This window comes from Pelobates fuscus, chromosome 9, assembly GCF_036172605.1.
Source record: "Pelobates fuscus isolate aPelFus1 chromosome 9, aPelFus1.pri, whole genome shotgun sequence".
Classification (NCBI taxonomy): Eukaryota; Metazoa; Chordata; class Amphibia; order Anura; family Pelobatidae; genus Pelobates; species Pelobates fuscus.
The window spans coordinates 1,689,922-1,704,595 of NC_086325.1; the positions used below are offsets into that span (position 1 = coordinate 1,689,922).

General features: G+C 40.1%; 2 protein-coding genes across 2 annotated transcripts in view; one reads left to right on the plus strand and one right to left on the minus strand.

The window, feature by feature from the left end:
* The window catches only part of LOC134572974 (spore coat protein SP96-like), a 54,970-nt gene extending 47,521 nt beyond the window's left edge, over window positions 1-7,449 (plus strand). The window contains exons 2-3 of the mRNA XM_063432316.1: window positions 6,181-7,373; window positions 7,432-7,449. Coding sequence (XP_063288386.1) covers window positions 6,405-7,373; window positions 7,432-7,449 — 987 coding nt within the window. The 5' untranslated portion in view covers window positions 6,181-6,404. The remainder of the gene's footprint in view (window positions 1-6,180; window positions 7,374-7,431) is intronic.
* A 36-nt stretch (window positions 7,450-7,485) lies between these two features.
* LOC134572975 (calphotin-like) lies at window positions 7,486-10,065 on the minus strand. Its single transcript, XM_063432317.1, has 3 exons — window positions 10,055-10,065; window positions 7,571-9,914; window positions 7,486-7,500 (listed from the first exon to the last, which is right to left on the minus strand). Exons 1-3 carry the CDS (start codon window positions 10,063-10,065, stop codon window positions 7,486-7,488), a joined length of 2,370 nt encoding a protein of 789 aa, XP_063288387.1.
* Window positions 10,066-14,674: the final 4,609 nt, after the last annotated feature.

Below are 14,674 nucleotides of genomic sequence, written 5' to 3' on the forward strand. Positions count from 1 at the left end.
CTCAGGGATCTGTACTTGAACCCATTCTCTTTAATATTTTTATTAGTGATATTGCAGAAGGTCTTGATGGTAAGGTGTGTCTTTTTGCGGATGATACTAAGATATGTAACAGGGTTGATGTTCCAGGAGGGATAAGCCAAATGGCAAATGATTTAGGTAAACTAGAAAAATGGTCAGAGTTGTGGCAACTGACATTTAATGTGGATAAGTGCAAGATAATGCATCTTGGATGTAAAAACTCAAGGGCAGAGTACAGAATATTTGATAGAGTCCTAACCTCAACATCTGAGGAAAGGGATTTAGGGGTGATTATTTCTGAGGACTTAAAGGTAGGCAGACAATGTAATAGAGCAGCAGGAAATGCTAGCAGAATGCTTGGTTGTAAAGGGAGAGGTATTAGCAGTAGAAAGAGGGAAGTGTTCATGCCATTGTACAGAACACTGGTGACACCTCACTTGGAGTACTGTACACAGAACTGGAGACCATATCTTCTGAAGGATATTGATACCTTAGAGAGAGTTCAAAGAAGGGCTACTAAACTGGTTCATGGATTGCAGGATAAAACTAACCAGGAAAGGTTAAAGGATCTTAACATGTATAGCTTGGAGGAAAGACGAGACAGGGGGGATATGATAGAAACATTTAAATACATAAAGGGAAACAACACAGTAAAGGAGGAGACTATATTTAAAAGAAGAAAAACTTCCTTATGCTAAAATTATACCAAAACAGCCTTAAGCTCCTAATGAGACCTTTATAGTAAAAAATAAATAAAAAATTAAACAAAAAAGGGATGCATCTTTTTCTTATTTAAACCTTTCCTCATTAAACCCGCCCGTCTCAATGTTAAATTTATGATAGGGCTCAAATTAAACGGGAGATTAGTGCAGAGATTTAATTTTCTTCCAAGCCTTAAGCTTATCTGGGTGATCAAAGGACTCTGAATGGCCGTCCATATGTATGATCATCTTCGTGGGGAAGACCCATCTGAAGCTAATATTATGTCTATAATATTATGGCATGGACATTCTTCTTTTGCTTCTGGTGTTGAAATATAAGTCGGGTAAAACTATAATCTTTGAATATAGCCCGTCTTTAATGGTTTTTCCCCTTACTAGCTTTTAGTACTTTCTCTTTAAACTCGTGGGAGTAAAAACAGGAAATTATGTTTGCAGGACTTTCGGAGGCTATACTTCATGGTTTATTTATCCTATGACATCTATCAATCTTTTCGCTAGAACCATCCATATTCAGACCCAGGGCTTGAAAATAATCATATAACATTATTTGAAGATTCTCTTGGTTATTTGTTTCAGTGAAGTTTCGGAATCTGAGGTTATTCCTGCGAGATCTGTCTTCAAGATCATCTAGCTTATTTTCTAAATTATAGATTTTAGATGTCAGAGTTTACTTCTTCATTTACAGGTACGATCTGAAAGTCCATCGTTGACAGGCGGTCTTCCATAGCCTGGAATTTATCTGTTAACTTAGCTAATTTGTTTTTAATTTCGTGTCGCATTTCTGTAGAATTTGTTAATATTTCCTTCTTTATTTCTTCTAATATAGCTTGGAAGCTATTATTTAGGATTTTAGTGGTGACTTCTTCATTATCCTTGGTGGTTTCCAAAGAAGAAGGCTCAGAAATTGATAATGAGAGTCTGGATGTAATACTTTCATCATCCTTAGCTTGGGGTGAAAAATATACGTCTGGATTTTTATCTTGTTTGTTCTCTCTTTTGTCTCGTTAAGAAAAGAATAGGAGACGAGTAGTTTATCAGTATGGGGTATAGGGAACATATAGAAGGTATTGGAGTATTAATACCAATGCAGGCTGAGGATATCAATCAGAAAAAACAATTGAGAGAAAAATAAAAAATTATTTATTGAAAAATACTATAATGTATATATTAAAAATTGCCTATAAACTTGGCAATCACCCAGAGTGTCACACACAAACTAAATAAAGTGAGAACCTAGAAAATATAAAGTAATAAAATAAAATAAAAGAAATGGCTTGATAACTGAAGATTTAGGAGTTCCAAGGTTGCACTCCTATTGGTATCTGTAAAACACACGTCTGTGTTACAGAAAGGTATGATAAACAGGAAATATTGGGGGGGGGGGGGGGGGGGGGGGAATGAAGGGAAATAATGAAATGCTTAGAAAAGTGTGGAAGACTGGCAGAACCTAAGTGGATATAGTTAGGGAAATTGCCACAGACAATAAAGAAAGGGGCTTGATACCAAAATAGTAAACCACAGGCCCAATAGATATGTTAGAATATAGTAATTCATCAAAGGATATAGCCAATGCTGAGCACTGTCTGTCTGCACACTGGCAATAAATCACAGCAAAAATGCCAAGTGCTACAAACGGAAGGTTCAGTAATTGGTATGTATATTGCTAATATAACAGTTCATATTGAACAATGTTGCCAGTGTATTACAAATGTAACAGTTGGTTTAAACAATGTTATTAATATTGTGCCCTGTCTGTGAGTAGGCTGGCAGTGCTTTCTCAGAAAGCCGCTGAGTGCTATGAGGCTGTCACAATTCCCAATAGTTATACGCTGAGACTCCGTATCAATTCGTGCTGTTGGTTATGCTGTAATATATGCAGACCGGTAATGGATAACTATAAAGAGAAGGCACGGAAGCCTGTCACATTGCCCTATATGGTAAGAGGTAATGCTGGACAGTGTGACAAGATATGGAAGTCTCTTGGTAAACTTGGAGAATTGGATCAATGATCAAAGTACATGGTATACCTCAATGTGGGACTGAGAAAGTTGTCGCCAGAGCCCTAGGTTCAAAAGAATCCACACTGGTGTAGAATGTTCATGGGAAGGCAGGGGGAGAGGTAAAAAGAAGAAAGTGGGCAGAAAAAGATAACGAAAAAAGCAAAGGTAGCTAAACATTAATCCATAGATAGTCCCCCCCGTGCCTTCATGGGCACCTAGATCCAACCCCCCTCAGTATAATATACGGAAAGAATAGGGTGCGAACGAAGGAACTGAAAGTTAGCTGAGTTTGATAAGCCACATGGTAGATCCCTTGACGCGCGCGTTTCACCCGACCAGGCTCGTCAGAAGGGAACCGGTCGGTGCGAAACACTCTGTTTAAAAACGAACAGATGATTTGTGATTGGTTGCTGATAGGTGTAATGTGATTCATGACTGATTCTTACGTCACTGGAATGGGACCGCCCATTCAGTGACGTCTGAAAGAGGGGAAGAATGTTAACCCCTCAGCTCCCAGACAGGGGAAAGCACTGGTGGGAAATATTATAATGGGGAAAAATTGATCAAGCATATGAATAGAGTGGCATTTATATTTAAATGCAAGTACATGTAAATTAAGCACAAGCCAGATGGTTGAAAAAACAGGCTTGTGAGAAGTAAATAATTAGTGCTTAAAAGAGGGGAAGAATGTTAACCCCTCAGCTCCCTGACAGGGGAGGACACAGATGGAAAATATTGTGAATATAGGAAATATGGAGAGTAATTTAAGCATATAAGTACAGTAGTATTTATTAAGTTTTAATTGCCATTTTGACCTGTGTGTGTGACTTTGTGTGTCTGTAATAAGGCCAAACATTCAATGGTATGTAAACTTTTGATCAGTGCCCTTTTGGTGAATTCTGTTATTATTGTGATTTAAAAAGGAGCCAAAGAACTATGTGGTGATAAATGACTTCATATGATCACTATCCTTCAATAAAATAATTTTTTTTTGCATGATCAGTTATATTTTCTAAATCAAAATTTCACAATTTAGCCAGGGTTTGCAAAGTCTATATACCATCCATCCCCAAAGACTATCCCACCAATGATAACTAAGCAACCCCCTCACCCCTTCCTCCAAATCCTAGCCCTGTCAAGGACCTATTCCCTAAGATGCACTTTCTCCATGGGGCTACCGGTATTTAAAGGGACAATCCAGACCCTTAAAAAGTGTGTCCTTTTTTGTTTCTTTTACAAAAATTGTTGAGTTCAATTAAAATTGGCACTTTTATAAATTACCTTGTTACGATCCGTGAGACAACCAGTCCTCCTATTTCCTGGTTTAATTAGGTCATAAGCTCAAGATAGACTCAAGAGGAAGTAATTGCCCAGAGCGCCTGCCTTGCAAAGACTTCTAATTGAGCTGCGTTGGGAAGTCTGTGATTGGACAGCCACAGGAAGTCTGGGTGGAGTTACAAGGGATTGACTTTAAAAGACAGCAGAAAATTGCTCTGCAAGCTGTTTTTAGATTTAGTCCAAAAATTTAAAATTAAATGCATACATGTTTCCATTGATGGTATATCTACTGAACAGTGATTGTTATTTTGTTTGGATTTAGGCAGTGGAGTGTTCCTTTAAGCCCAATTCCCACCTGTTTTGCCTTAAGCCATTGCCACCCAATCACCTGACTAACTTCTCCCCAATATGAATAGAGTAAGGAGCACAACCAAATCGTTATAAATACAAAACATCTTTATTAATATGGGTATATACTATAGGAATGTCTCTATAGATATTCTTCTCAGGTCAGATTAACTGACCTGAAAATGTTTCAATCTGTAATGGGATTCACATCTAATAATATTACTCATGCTTCTATGATGTTCTGTTACACATTACCTGTTCAGGATATTAGTTTTTGATGCATACATATATGGATGATGCTGTTCTGATTTATACTACTATATTGGTTTGTAATATATTTGTATGATGCTATATGTGTATGATATGTGTGTATATACTATTAAATTGGTTTCCTTGACAACCATAAACAGGTGTTGTATGGTTGGAAGGATCTCAATCACCATGGGTGGCCACCCATTATTAACATGTGTTTTTTAATTGTGGTGTTTCCTGTGGGTATATAAGGGGAGAACTCAGTTTCTCAATATGCTCCCTTGATAAAGGCTTCTTAGCCGAAACTTTGTTTTTTTTTTGATTGACTCTGTCCCTGCTTCTCACTGAACTTGGTATGCTTTTTTTGTATTTTGTTATATGTTTGGGTTTTGTTTATACTAGTATTACAGTGGTCTGTTTGCTTGTCATTTCTTTCATCTACATACCACGCATTGCGTGTTTATACATGTTCAGAATTGTTTTCAGTTATATACTTTACAATAATATGACTTTGTATTCTTGTTGAGAATATCTATAGAGACATTCCTATAGTATATACCCATATTAATAAAGATTTTTTGTATATATAAAGATTTGGTTGTGCTCCTTACTCTATTCATATTGTTGTGTATTCTGGGCTCTTTAGGGGATAGAGCCTAACGTGGGTGAGCACCCAGTACTTACTTAGTTTAGCCTCTTTTTTGGGGCCATTTTGTCGTTTAGTCGAGTGTGCCCACCTTATCTCATTTTCATTAACTTCTCCCCAATAACAGTCTATGTCACTAATTACCACACAGGATTCCAAAATAAGACCACAACAGAGTCATAGAGCAGTGTGAAATCTTCATTTGCAGAGAGTTACTATCACCCGAAAAGCACAAGCTTTTAATATTGCTGAATTTAAATATCTGGTAATAGCGAGGGACAGCAGCCATGTGTTATTGCACAATCTTCGCTATGACTTACATTTTATCATGGCATACAGGTTCAAATTCCGGCAGGGTCAACTCAGCCCTTCATCCTTCCGAGGTAGATAAAATGAGTACCATTAAATTGGGTAATAGTAACAACCCTCGGTGTGCGGCAAAAGTAACATCCCCAGGACGTACTTGAAAACCAGAGTAATTTGAATGTACTTTCCCTGGTTAAATACTTTGTTATTATTATTATTATTATTATTATTATTATTCACACTTGCTGCATTATTTAGAGTAATCGCCTTCACACCATGGGAAAAATAACGTGTGGAATATAACAAAAGTTGGGCACATTTGCCACTTAATTTCCTTACACCTTATTCATCTTTTTTTTTCAATATAAATATCTCTCGTTTATATAATGCCAACTTATTCAGCAGGGGGATTTAATGACAAACGAGACAAACTATTATACAGTTTTACAGACAGGTTGATGAGGACCTTGCTCGAATTAGTTTACAATCTATAGGTATATATATATTAATTAAATGTTCTAAAAAATGACAGCAAAAGATATTATGAGAATTTACATTCTGGCTAATTAGCATATTTTCTCTTTTTCCATTGCTACCATAACATCAAAAGGCACCACAATATCAACAACCATATTATTGGATACTATAACAACAGTGGCAGACACAACAACCATATCTAGAGATACTACCACATCACAAGACAGATTATTATCCACTGTTTCTTCCACAACATTACTAGAAATAACAAGCCAACAGGATATTACTACGACACCACTGGAAATTACTCCTACACCATCAGACATAACCACAAAAGTCCAAGACACAACCAGCACAATGTCACATGAAACGATGAAATCACAAGAAACAGCCACTACATTTGTAGGTACTACTGAATCAAAACAAGACATAAGCACTACAACTACTAGCACAGTGTCAACAACAAAAGAAACAACAGTGATAACTTTGGGAGAAACAAAAGAATTTACTTCAGAGGGCATGTCGGGGAAGACTACAGATGAAACTGAGGGAACAATAACAATATCAAGCAAAGAAACTACAGGGGCGCCAACTACAACAGAGGGAACAATACAAGATACTACAAGGAAGGACACTGAGGTGACACTTTCATTAGAAAACACTGAGGCTACAACAGGGGTCACCGAGTTAACAAAAGAGGAAACTGCCATATCAAGGCAAACTACAACTGAAACAACTACGGTTGCTATAGGATTAGCAACAGGAGAAACTACATTGTTAACAAGTTCATTAACAACAGCAGTAACATCAGGAGAAACTACACCAGGAAAAACAACAACACTCACAACTCTAGCAACAACAGGTGTAACATCAGGACAAACTACGGGGTTAACATCAGTAGAAACAGTAAGGTTAACATCAGACATAACCACAGGAAAATCAACTAAAGCAACAACAGTGCTAACAGGATCAACAACAGAGGTAACATCAGATCAAGCTACAGGGGTAACAACAGAAGCAACTACAGGGATAACAAGGACTGTGACTTCCGTACTGATATCAGAAGAAACTACAGGGGTAACAACTATAGCAACAACAGGGCTAGCATCAGAAGAAACTACAAAGGTAACAACAGCATCATCGACAGGGGTAACATCAGGGGAAACAATAGGGATAATATCAGAAGAAACAACAGCAGTCACAACAGGAGACACTACAGGGGAAACACCGGGAGAAACAACAGCAGTCACAACAGGAGTGATATCAGGGCAAACTACAGGGTTAACAACTACAGCAACAGCAGGGCTAAAAGCATCAACAGCAGGGGTAACATCAGGACAAACCACAGGGGTAATAACTGCATCAATAACTGGGGTAACATCAGGGCAAACTACAGGGGTAACAACAGCATCAACAACAGGGGTAATATCAGGGCAAACTACAAGGGAAACATCTGTAGCAATAACAGGTATAACATCAGGGAAAACTACAGGGGTAACATCTATAGCAGCAACAGGGCTAACAACAGCTACAGCAACTGGGGTAACATCAGAAGAAACTACAGCTATAACAACTGCAGTAACAACAGGAATAACATCGGGACAAACTACAGGGGTAACAACAGCATCAACAACAGGGGTAATATCAGGGCAAACTACAAGGGTAACATCTGTAGCAATAACAGGTATGACATCAGGGAAAACTACAGGGGTAACAACTATAGCAACAACAGGGCCAACAACAACATCAGCAACAGGGGTAACATCGGGGCAAACTACAGGTGTAACAACTGCAATAACAACAATGGTAAAATCAGGACAAACTACAGGGGTAACAACTGCAGTAAAAACAGGGATAACATCAGAAGAAACTACAGGGGTAACAACTACAGTACCATCAGGATTAACATTAGGGCAAACTACAGGGGTAACAACTATGGCCACAACAGGATTAACATCAGGGCAGACTACCGGGGTAAAAACTATAGCAACAACAGGGCTAACAACATCATCAACAACAGGGGTAACATCAGAAGAAACAATAGGGGTAACAACTGCAGTAACAACAGGGAAAACTACTGGGGTAACAACTATAGCAACAACAGGATTAACATCAGGGCAAAATACAGGGGTAACAAGTACAGCAATAACAGGATTAACATCAGGGCAAACTACAGAAGTAACAACTATAGCAACAACAGGATTAACATCAGGGCAAACTACAGGGGTAACATCTATAGCAACAACAGGATTAACATCAGGGCAAACTACAGGGGTAACAGCTATAGCAACAACAGGATTAACATCAGGGCAAACTGCAGGGGTAACAAGCATGGCCACAACAGGATTAACATCAGGACAAACTACAGGGGTAACATCTATAGCAACAACAGGATTAACATCAGGGCAAACTACAGAAGTAACAACTATAGCAACAACAGGATTAACATCAGGACAAACTACAGGGGTAACATCTATAGCAACAACAGGATTAACATCAGGGCAAACTACAGGGGTAACAGCTATAGCAACAACAGGATTAACATCAGGGCAAACTGCAGGGGTAACAAGCATGGCCACAACAGGATTAACATCAGGACAAACTACAGGGGTAACATCTATAGCAACAACAGGATTAACATCAGGGCAAACTACAGAAGTAACAACTATAGCAACAACAGGATTAACATCAGGACAAACTACAGGGGTAACATCTATAGCAACAACAGGATTAACATCAGGGCAAACTACAGGGGTAACAGCTATAGCAACAACAGGATTAACATCAGGGCAAACTACAGAGGTAACAACTATAGCAGCAAAAGGGCTAACAACAGCATTAACAACAGGGGTAACATTAGGGGAAACTACAGGGGTAACAACTGCAGTAATAACAGGGGTAACATCAGAAGACATTACAGGGGTAACAACTGCAGTAACAACAGGACAAACTACAGGGGTAACAACTTTAGCAACAACAGGATTAACATTAGGGCAAACTTCAGAGGTAACAACTATAGCAACATCAGGACTAGCAAGAGCATCAACTACAGGGGTCACAACTGCAGCAATAACAGGAATAACACCAGAAGAAACTACAGGGGTAACAACTGCAATAACAACAGGGGTAACATCAGAAGAAACTACAGGGGTAACAACTATAGCAACAACAGGATTAACAGAATCAGCAACTGGGGTAATATCAGTACAAACTACAGAGGTAACAACTGCAGTAACATCAGAATTAACACCAGGACGAACAACACAGGTAGCAACTATAGAAACAACAGGATTAACATCAGGGCAAACTACAGGGGTAACAACTATAGCAGCAACAGGACTAGCAACAGCATCAACAACAGGGGTAACATCAGGGCTAATTACAGGGGTAACAACAGCAGTAACAACAGGAATAACATCGGAGCAAACTAGAGGGGTAACAGCTATAGCAACAACAGGATTAACATCAGGGCAAACTACAGGGGTAACAACTATAGCAACAACAGGACTAGCAACAGCATCAACGGCAGGGGTAACATCAGGGCAAGTTACAGGGGTAACAACAGCAGTAACATCAGAAAAATCTACAGGGGTAACAGCTATAGCAACAACAGGAATAACATCAGATGAAACTACAGGGGTAACAACTGCAATAATATCAGGACAAACTACAGAGGTAACAACTATAGCAACAACAGGACCAGCAACAGCATCAACAACAGGGGTAACATCAGGGCAAGTTACAGGGGTAACAACAGCAGTAACAACAGGGGTAACATCGGAAGAAACTACAGGGGTAACAACTATAGCAACAGCAGGAATAACATCAGGGCAAACTACAGGGGTAACAGCTATAGCAACAACAGGGCTAACATCAGGGCAAACTACAGGGGAAACATCAGAACAAACTTCAGGGGTGACAACTGTAGTAACAACAGGGGTAACATCAGGAGACACTAGAGGGGTATCATCGGAAGTAACTACAGGGAAAACCAATGCAGCTACTACGGTGGTGACATTAGGAAAAACTACAGGGGAAACCACTATGGCAACAACAGGGCTAACATCAGGGCAAACTGCAGGGGTAACTACTGCAGTAACAGCAGGAATAACATCAGGGCAAACTACAGGGGTAACAACTATAGGAACAACAGGGGTAACATCAGGGCAAACTGCAGGGGTGACAACTGTAGTAACAACAGGGGTAACATCAGGACAATCTACTGAGGTAACAAAAGGAGAAACAAACACAGTCACAAGTAAAGCAGCAACAGGGGTAACATCAGTAGAAACAACTGGTGCAACATCAGAAGTACCTACAGGGTTATCAAGTACAGCAACTATAGTGGTGATATCAGTACCTACTTCTGGGATAACAACTATAGCAACACGAGAGCTAGCATCAGGACAAACTACTGGGGTAACAACTGCAGTAAGTACAGGACTAACATTGGGGCAAACTACAGGTGTAACAACTATAGCAACAACAGGGCTAACAGCATCAACAACAGGGGTAACAACTGCGGCAATAACAGGAATAACATCAGATGAAACTACAGGGGTAACAACTGCAGTAACATCAGAACAAACTACAGGGGTAACAACTGGAGTAACAACAGGATTAACATTAGGGAAAACTACAGGGGTAACAACTATAGCAACAACAGGACTAGCAACAGCATCAACAACAGGGGTAGCATCAGGGCAAACTACAGGGGTAACAATAGCAGTAACAACAGGGGTAACATCAGAAGAAAGTACAGGGGTAACAACTATAGCAACAACAGGATTTACATCAGGGCAAACTACAGGGGTAACAGCTATAGCAACATCAGGGCAAACTACAGGGGTAACAACAGCAGTAATAACAGGGGTAACATCAGAAGAAAGTACAGGGGTAACAACTATAGCAACAACAGGATTAACATCAGGGCAAACTACAAGGGTAACAGCTATAGCAACAACAGGGCTAACAATACCATCAACAACTGGTTTATCACCAGAAGAAACTACAGGGATAACACCTGCAGCAACAAGGGTAACATCAGGACAAACTACTGGGGTAACAACTGCAGTAACAACAGGGATACCTTTAGAAGAAACTGCAGCGGTAACATCTATAGCAACAACAGGATTAATATCAGGGCAAGCTACTGGGGTAACATCTATAGCAACAACAGGACTAACATCAGGACAAACTTCAGGGATAACAACTACAGTAACATCAGTTTTAACATCAGGACAAGCTACAGGGGTAACAACAGGGGTAACAACATGGCAAACTAAAGGGGTAACGACTGGGGTAACATCAGAAGAAACTACAGGGGTAAAGACTGAAGAAACAACAGGGGTAACATCAGGACAAACTACAGGGGTAACACCCAGGGTAACATCAGAAGAAACTACAGGGGTAACAACTATAGCAACAACAGGATTAATATCAGGGAAAACTACAGGGGTAACAACTGGGGTAACATCAGAAGAAACTACAGGGGTAAATACTGAAGAAACAACAGGGGTAACATCAGGACAAACTACAGGGGTAACACCCAGGCTAACATCAGAAGAAACTACAGGGGTAACAACTATAGCAACAACAGGATTAACATCAGGGCAAATTACAGGGGAAACAACTATAGCAACAACAGGATTAATATCAGGGAAAATTACAGGGTTAACAACTAGAGCAACATCAGGATTAACATCAGGGCAAACTACAGGGGTAACAAGAGGGGTAACATTAGAAACATTTACAGGGGTAACGACTGAAGAAACAACCGGGGTAACATCAGGACAAACTACAGGGGTAACATCCGGAGTAACATCAGAAGAAACTACAGGGGTAACAACTATAGCAACAACTGGATTAACATCAGGGCAAATTACAGGGGAAACAACTATAGCAACAACAGGATTAATATCAGGGAAAACTACAGGGGTAACAACTATAGCAACAGCAGGATTAACATCAGGGCAAGCTACTGGGGTAACAAGAGGGGTAACATTAGAAAAATTTACAGGGGTAACGACTGAAGAAACAACACGGGTAACATCAGGACAAACTACAGGGGTAACATCCGGAGTAACATCAGAAGAAACTACAGGGGTAACAACTACAGCAACAACTGGATTAACATCAGGGCAAACTACAGAGGTAAAAACTATAGCAACAACATGGCTAACATCAGAAGAAACTACAGGGGTAACAACTATAGCAACAACAGGGGTAACATCAGAAGAAACTACAGGGGTAACAACTATAGCAACAACAGGATTAACATCAGGGCAAACTACAAAGGTAACAACTATAGCAACAACCGGGCTAACATCAGGGCAAACTACAGGGGCAACAACTATAGAAACAGCAGGATTAACACCAGGGCAAACTACAGGGGCAACAACTATAGCAACAACAGGGGAAACATCAGAAGAAACTACAGGGGTAACAACTATAGCAACAACAGGGGTAACATCAGAAGAAACTACAGGGGTAACAACTGCAGTAACAACAGGAATAATATCGGGGCAAATTACAGAGGTAACAACTATAGCAACAACAGGTCTAACAGCTTTAACAACAGAGGTAACATCGGGGAAAACTACAGGGGCAACAAATATAGCAAAAACATCAACAACAGGTGTAACATCAGAGCAGACTCTATGGGAAACAACAGGAGAAATAAAAGCAGTCACAACTGAAGCATCAACGGGGGTAACATCAGGAGACACTATAGGGGTAACATCGGAAGTAACTACAGGGAAAACTAGTGCAGCTACTACGGTGGTGACATTAGGAAAAAATACAGGGGAAACAACTATGGCAACAACAGGGAAAAAATCAGAAGAGACTACAGGGGTAACAACTGCAGTAACAGCAGGAATCACAGCAGGGCAAACAACAGAGGTAACAACTATAGCAACAACAGGGCTAACAGCATCAACAACAGGGGTAACAACTGCGGCAATAACAGGAAAAACATCAGATGAAACTACAGGGGTAACAACTGCAGTAACATCAGGACAAACTACAGAGGTAACAACTATAGCAACAACAGGGCTAACATCAGGAGACACTAGAGGGGTAACATCGGAAGTAACTACAGGGAAAACCAGTGCAGCTACTACGGTGGTGACATTAGGAAAAACTACAGGGGAAACAACTATGGCAACAACAGTCCGAAAATCTGAAGAAACTACAGGGGTATTAACTGTAGTAGCAGCAGGAATAACATCAGGGAAAACTTCAGGGGTGACAACTGTAGTAACAACAGGGGTAACATCAGGACAAGCTATTGAGGTAACAAAAGGAGAAACAAACACAGTCACAAGTAAAGCACCAACAGGGGTAACATCAGTAGAAACAACTGGTGTAACATCAGAATTACCTACAGGGTTATCAAGTACAGCAACTATAGTGGTGATATCAGTACCTACTTCTGGGATAACAACTATAGCAACACGAGAGCTAGCATCAGGACAAACGACTGAGGTAACAACTGCAGTAACGACAGGGGTAACATCATTGCAAACTACAGGGGTAACAACTATAGCAACAACAGGGCTAACAACGGCATCAACAACAGGGGTAACATCAGGGCAAACTACAGGGGTAACAACTATAGCAACAACAGGGCTAACAACGGCATCAACAACAGGGGTAACATCAGGGCAAACTACAGGGGCAACAACTGGAGTAACAACAAGATTAACATTAGGGAAAACTACAGGGGTAACAACTGAAGCAGCAACAGGACTAGCAACAGCATCAACGGCAGGGGTAACATCAGGGCAAGTTACAGGGGTAACAACAGAAGTAACATCAGAAAAATCTACAGGGGTAACAGCTATAGCAACAACAGGAATAACATCAGATGAAACTACAGGGGTAACAACTGCAATAATATCAGGACAAACTACAGAGGTAACAACTATAGCAACAACAGGATCAGCAACAGCATCAACAACAGGGGTAACATCAGGGCAAGTTACAGGGGTAACAACAGCAGTAAAAACAGGAGTAACATCAGGGCACGTTACAGGAGTAACAACAGCAGTAACAACAGGGGTAACATCGGAAGAAACTACAGGGGTAACAACTATAGCAACAGCAGGAATAACATCAGGAGACACTGCAGGGGTAACATTGGAACTAACTACAGAGAAAACCAGTGCAGCTACTATGGTGGTGATATCAGGACAAACTACAGGGGAAACAAATATGGCAACAACAGGGCAGAAATCTAAAGAATCTACAGGGGTAACAAATGCAGCAACAACAGGGCAAACATCAGGGCAAACTACAGGGGTAGCTTCAGTAGACAGTCAAACTACAGCAACTACAGCAACAACAGGGCAAACAAGTGACAAATCAACTGTAACAACAACAGGAGTAGCTTCAGAGGAAACTAGAGGGGTAACAACTGCTGGAACAACAAGGGTAACATCAGGGCAAACTACAGGGTTAACAACAGAAGAAAATACTGTGATATCAAGCAGAGCAACAACAAGGGTTGCATCTGTAGTAACTACAGCGATAACAAGTACTGAAACAACAGGGGTAACATTAGGGCAAACTACAGGGGTAATATCTCAAGTAACAACAGGAGTAACAACTGCAGATGCAACAGA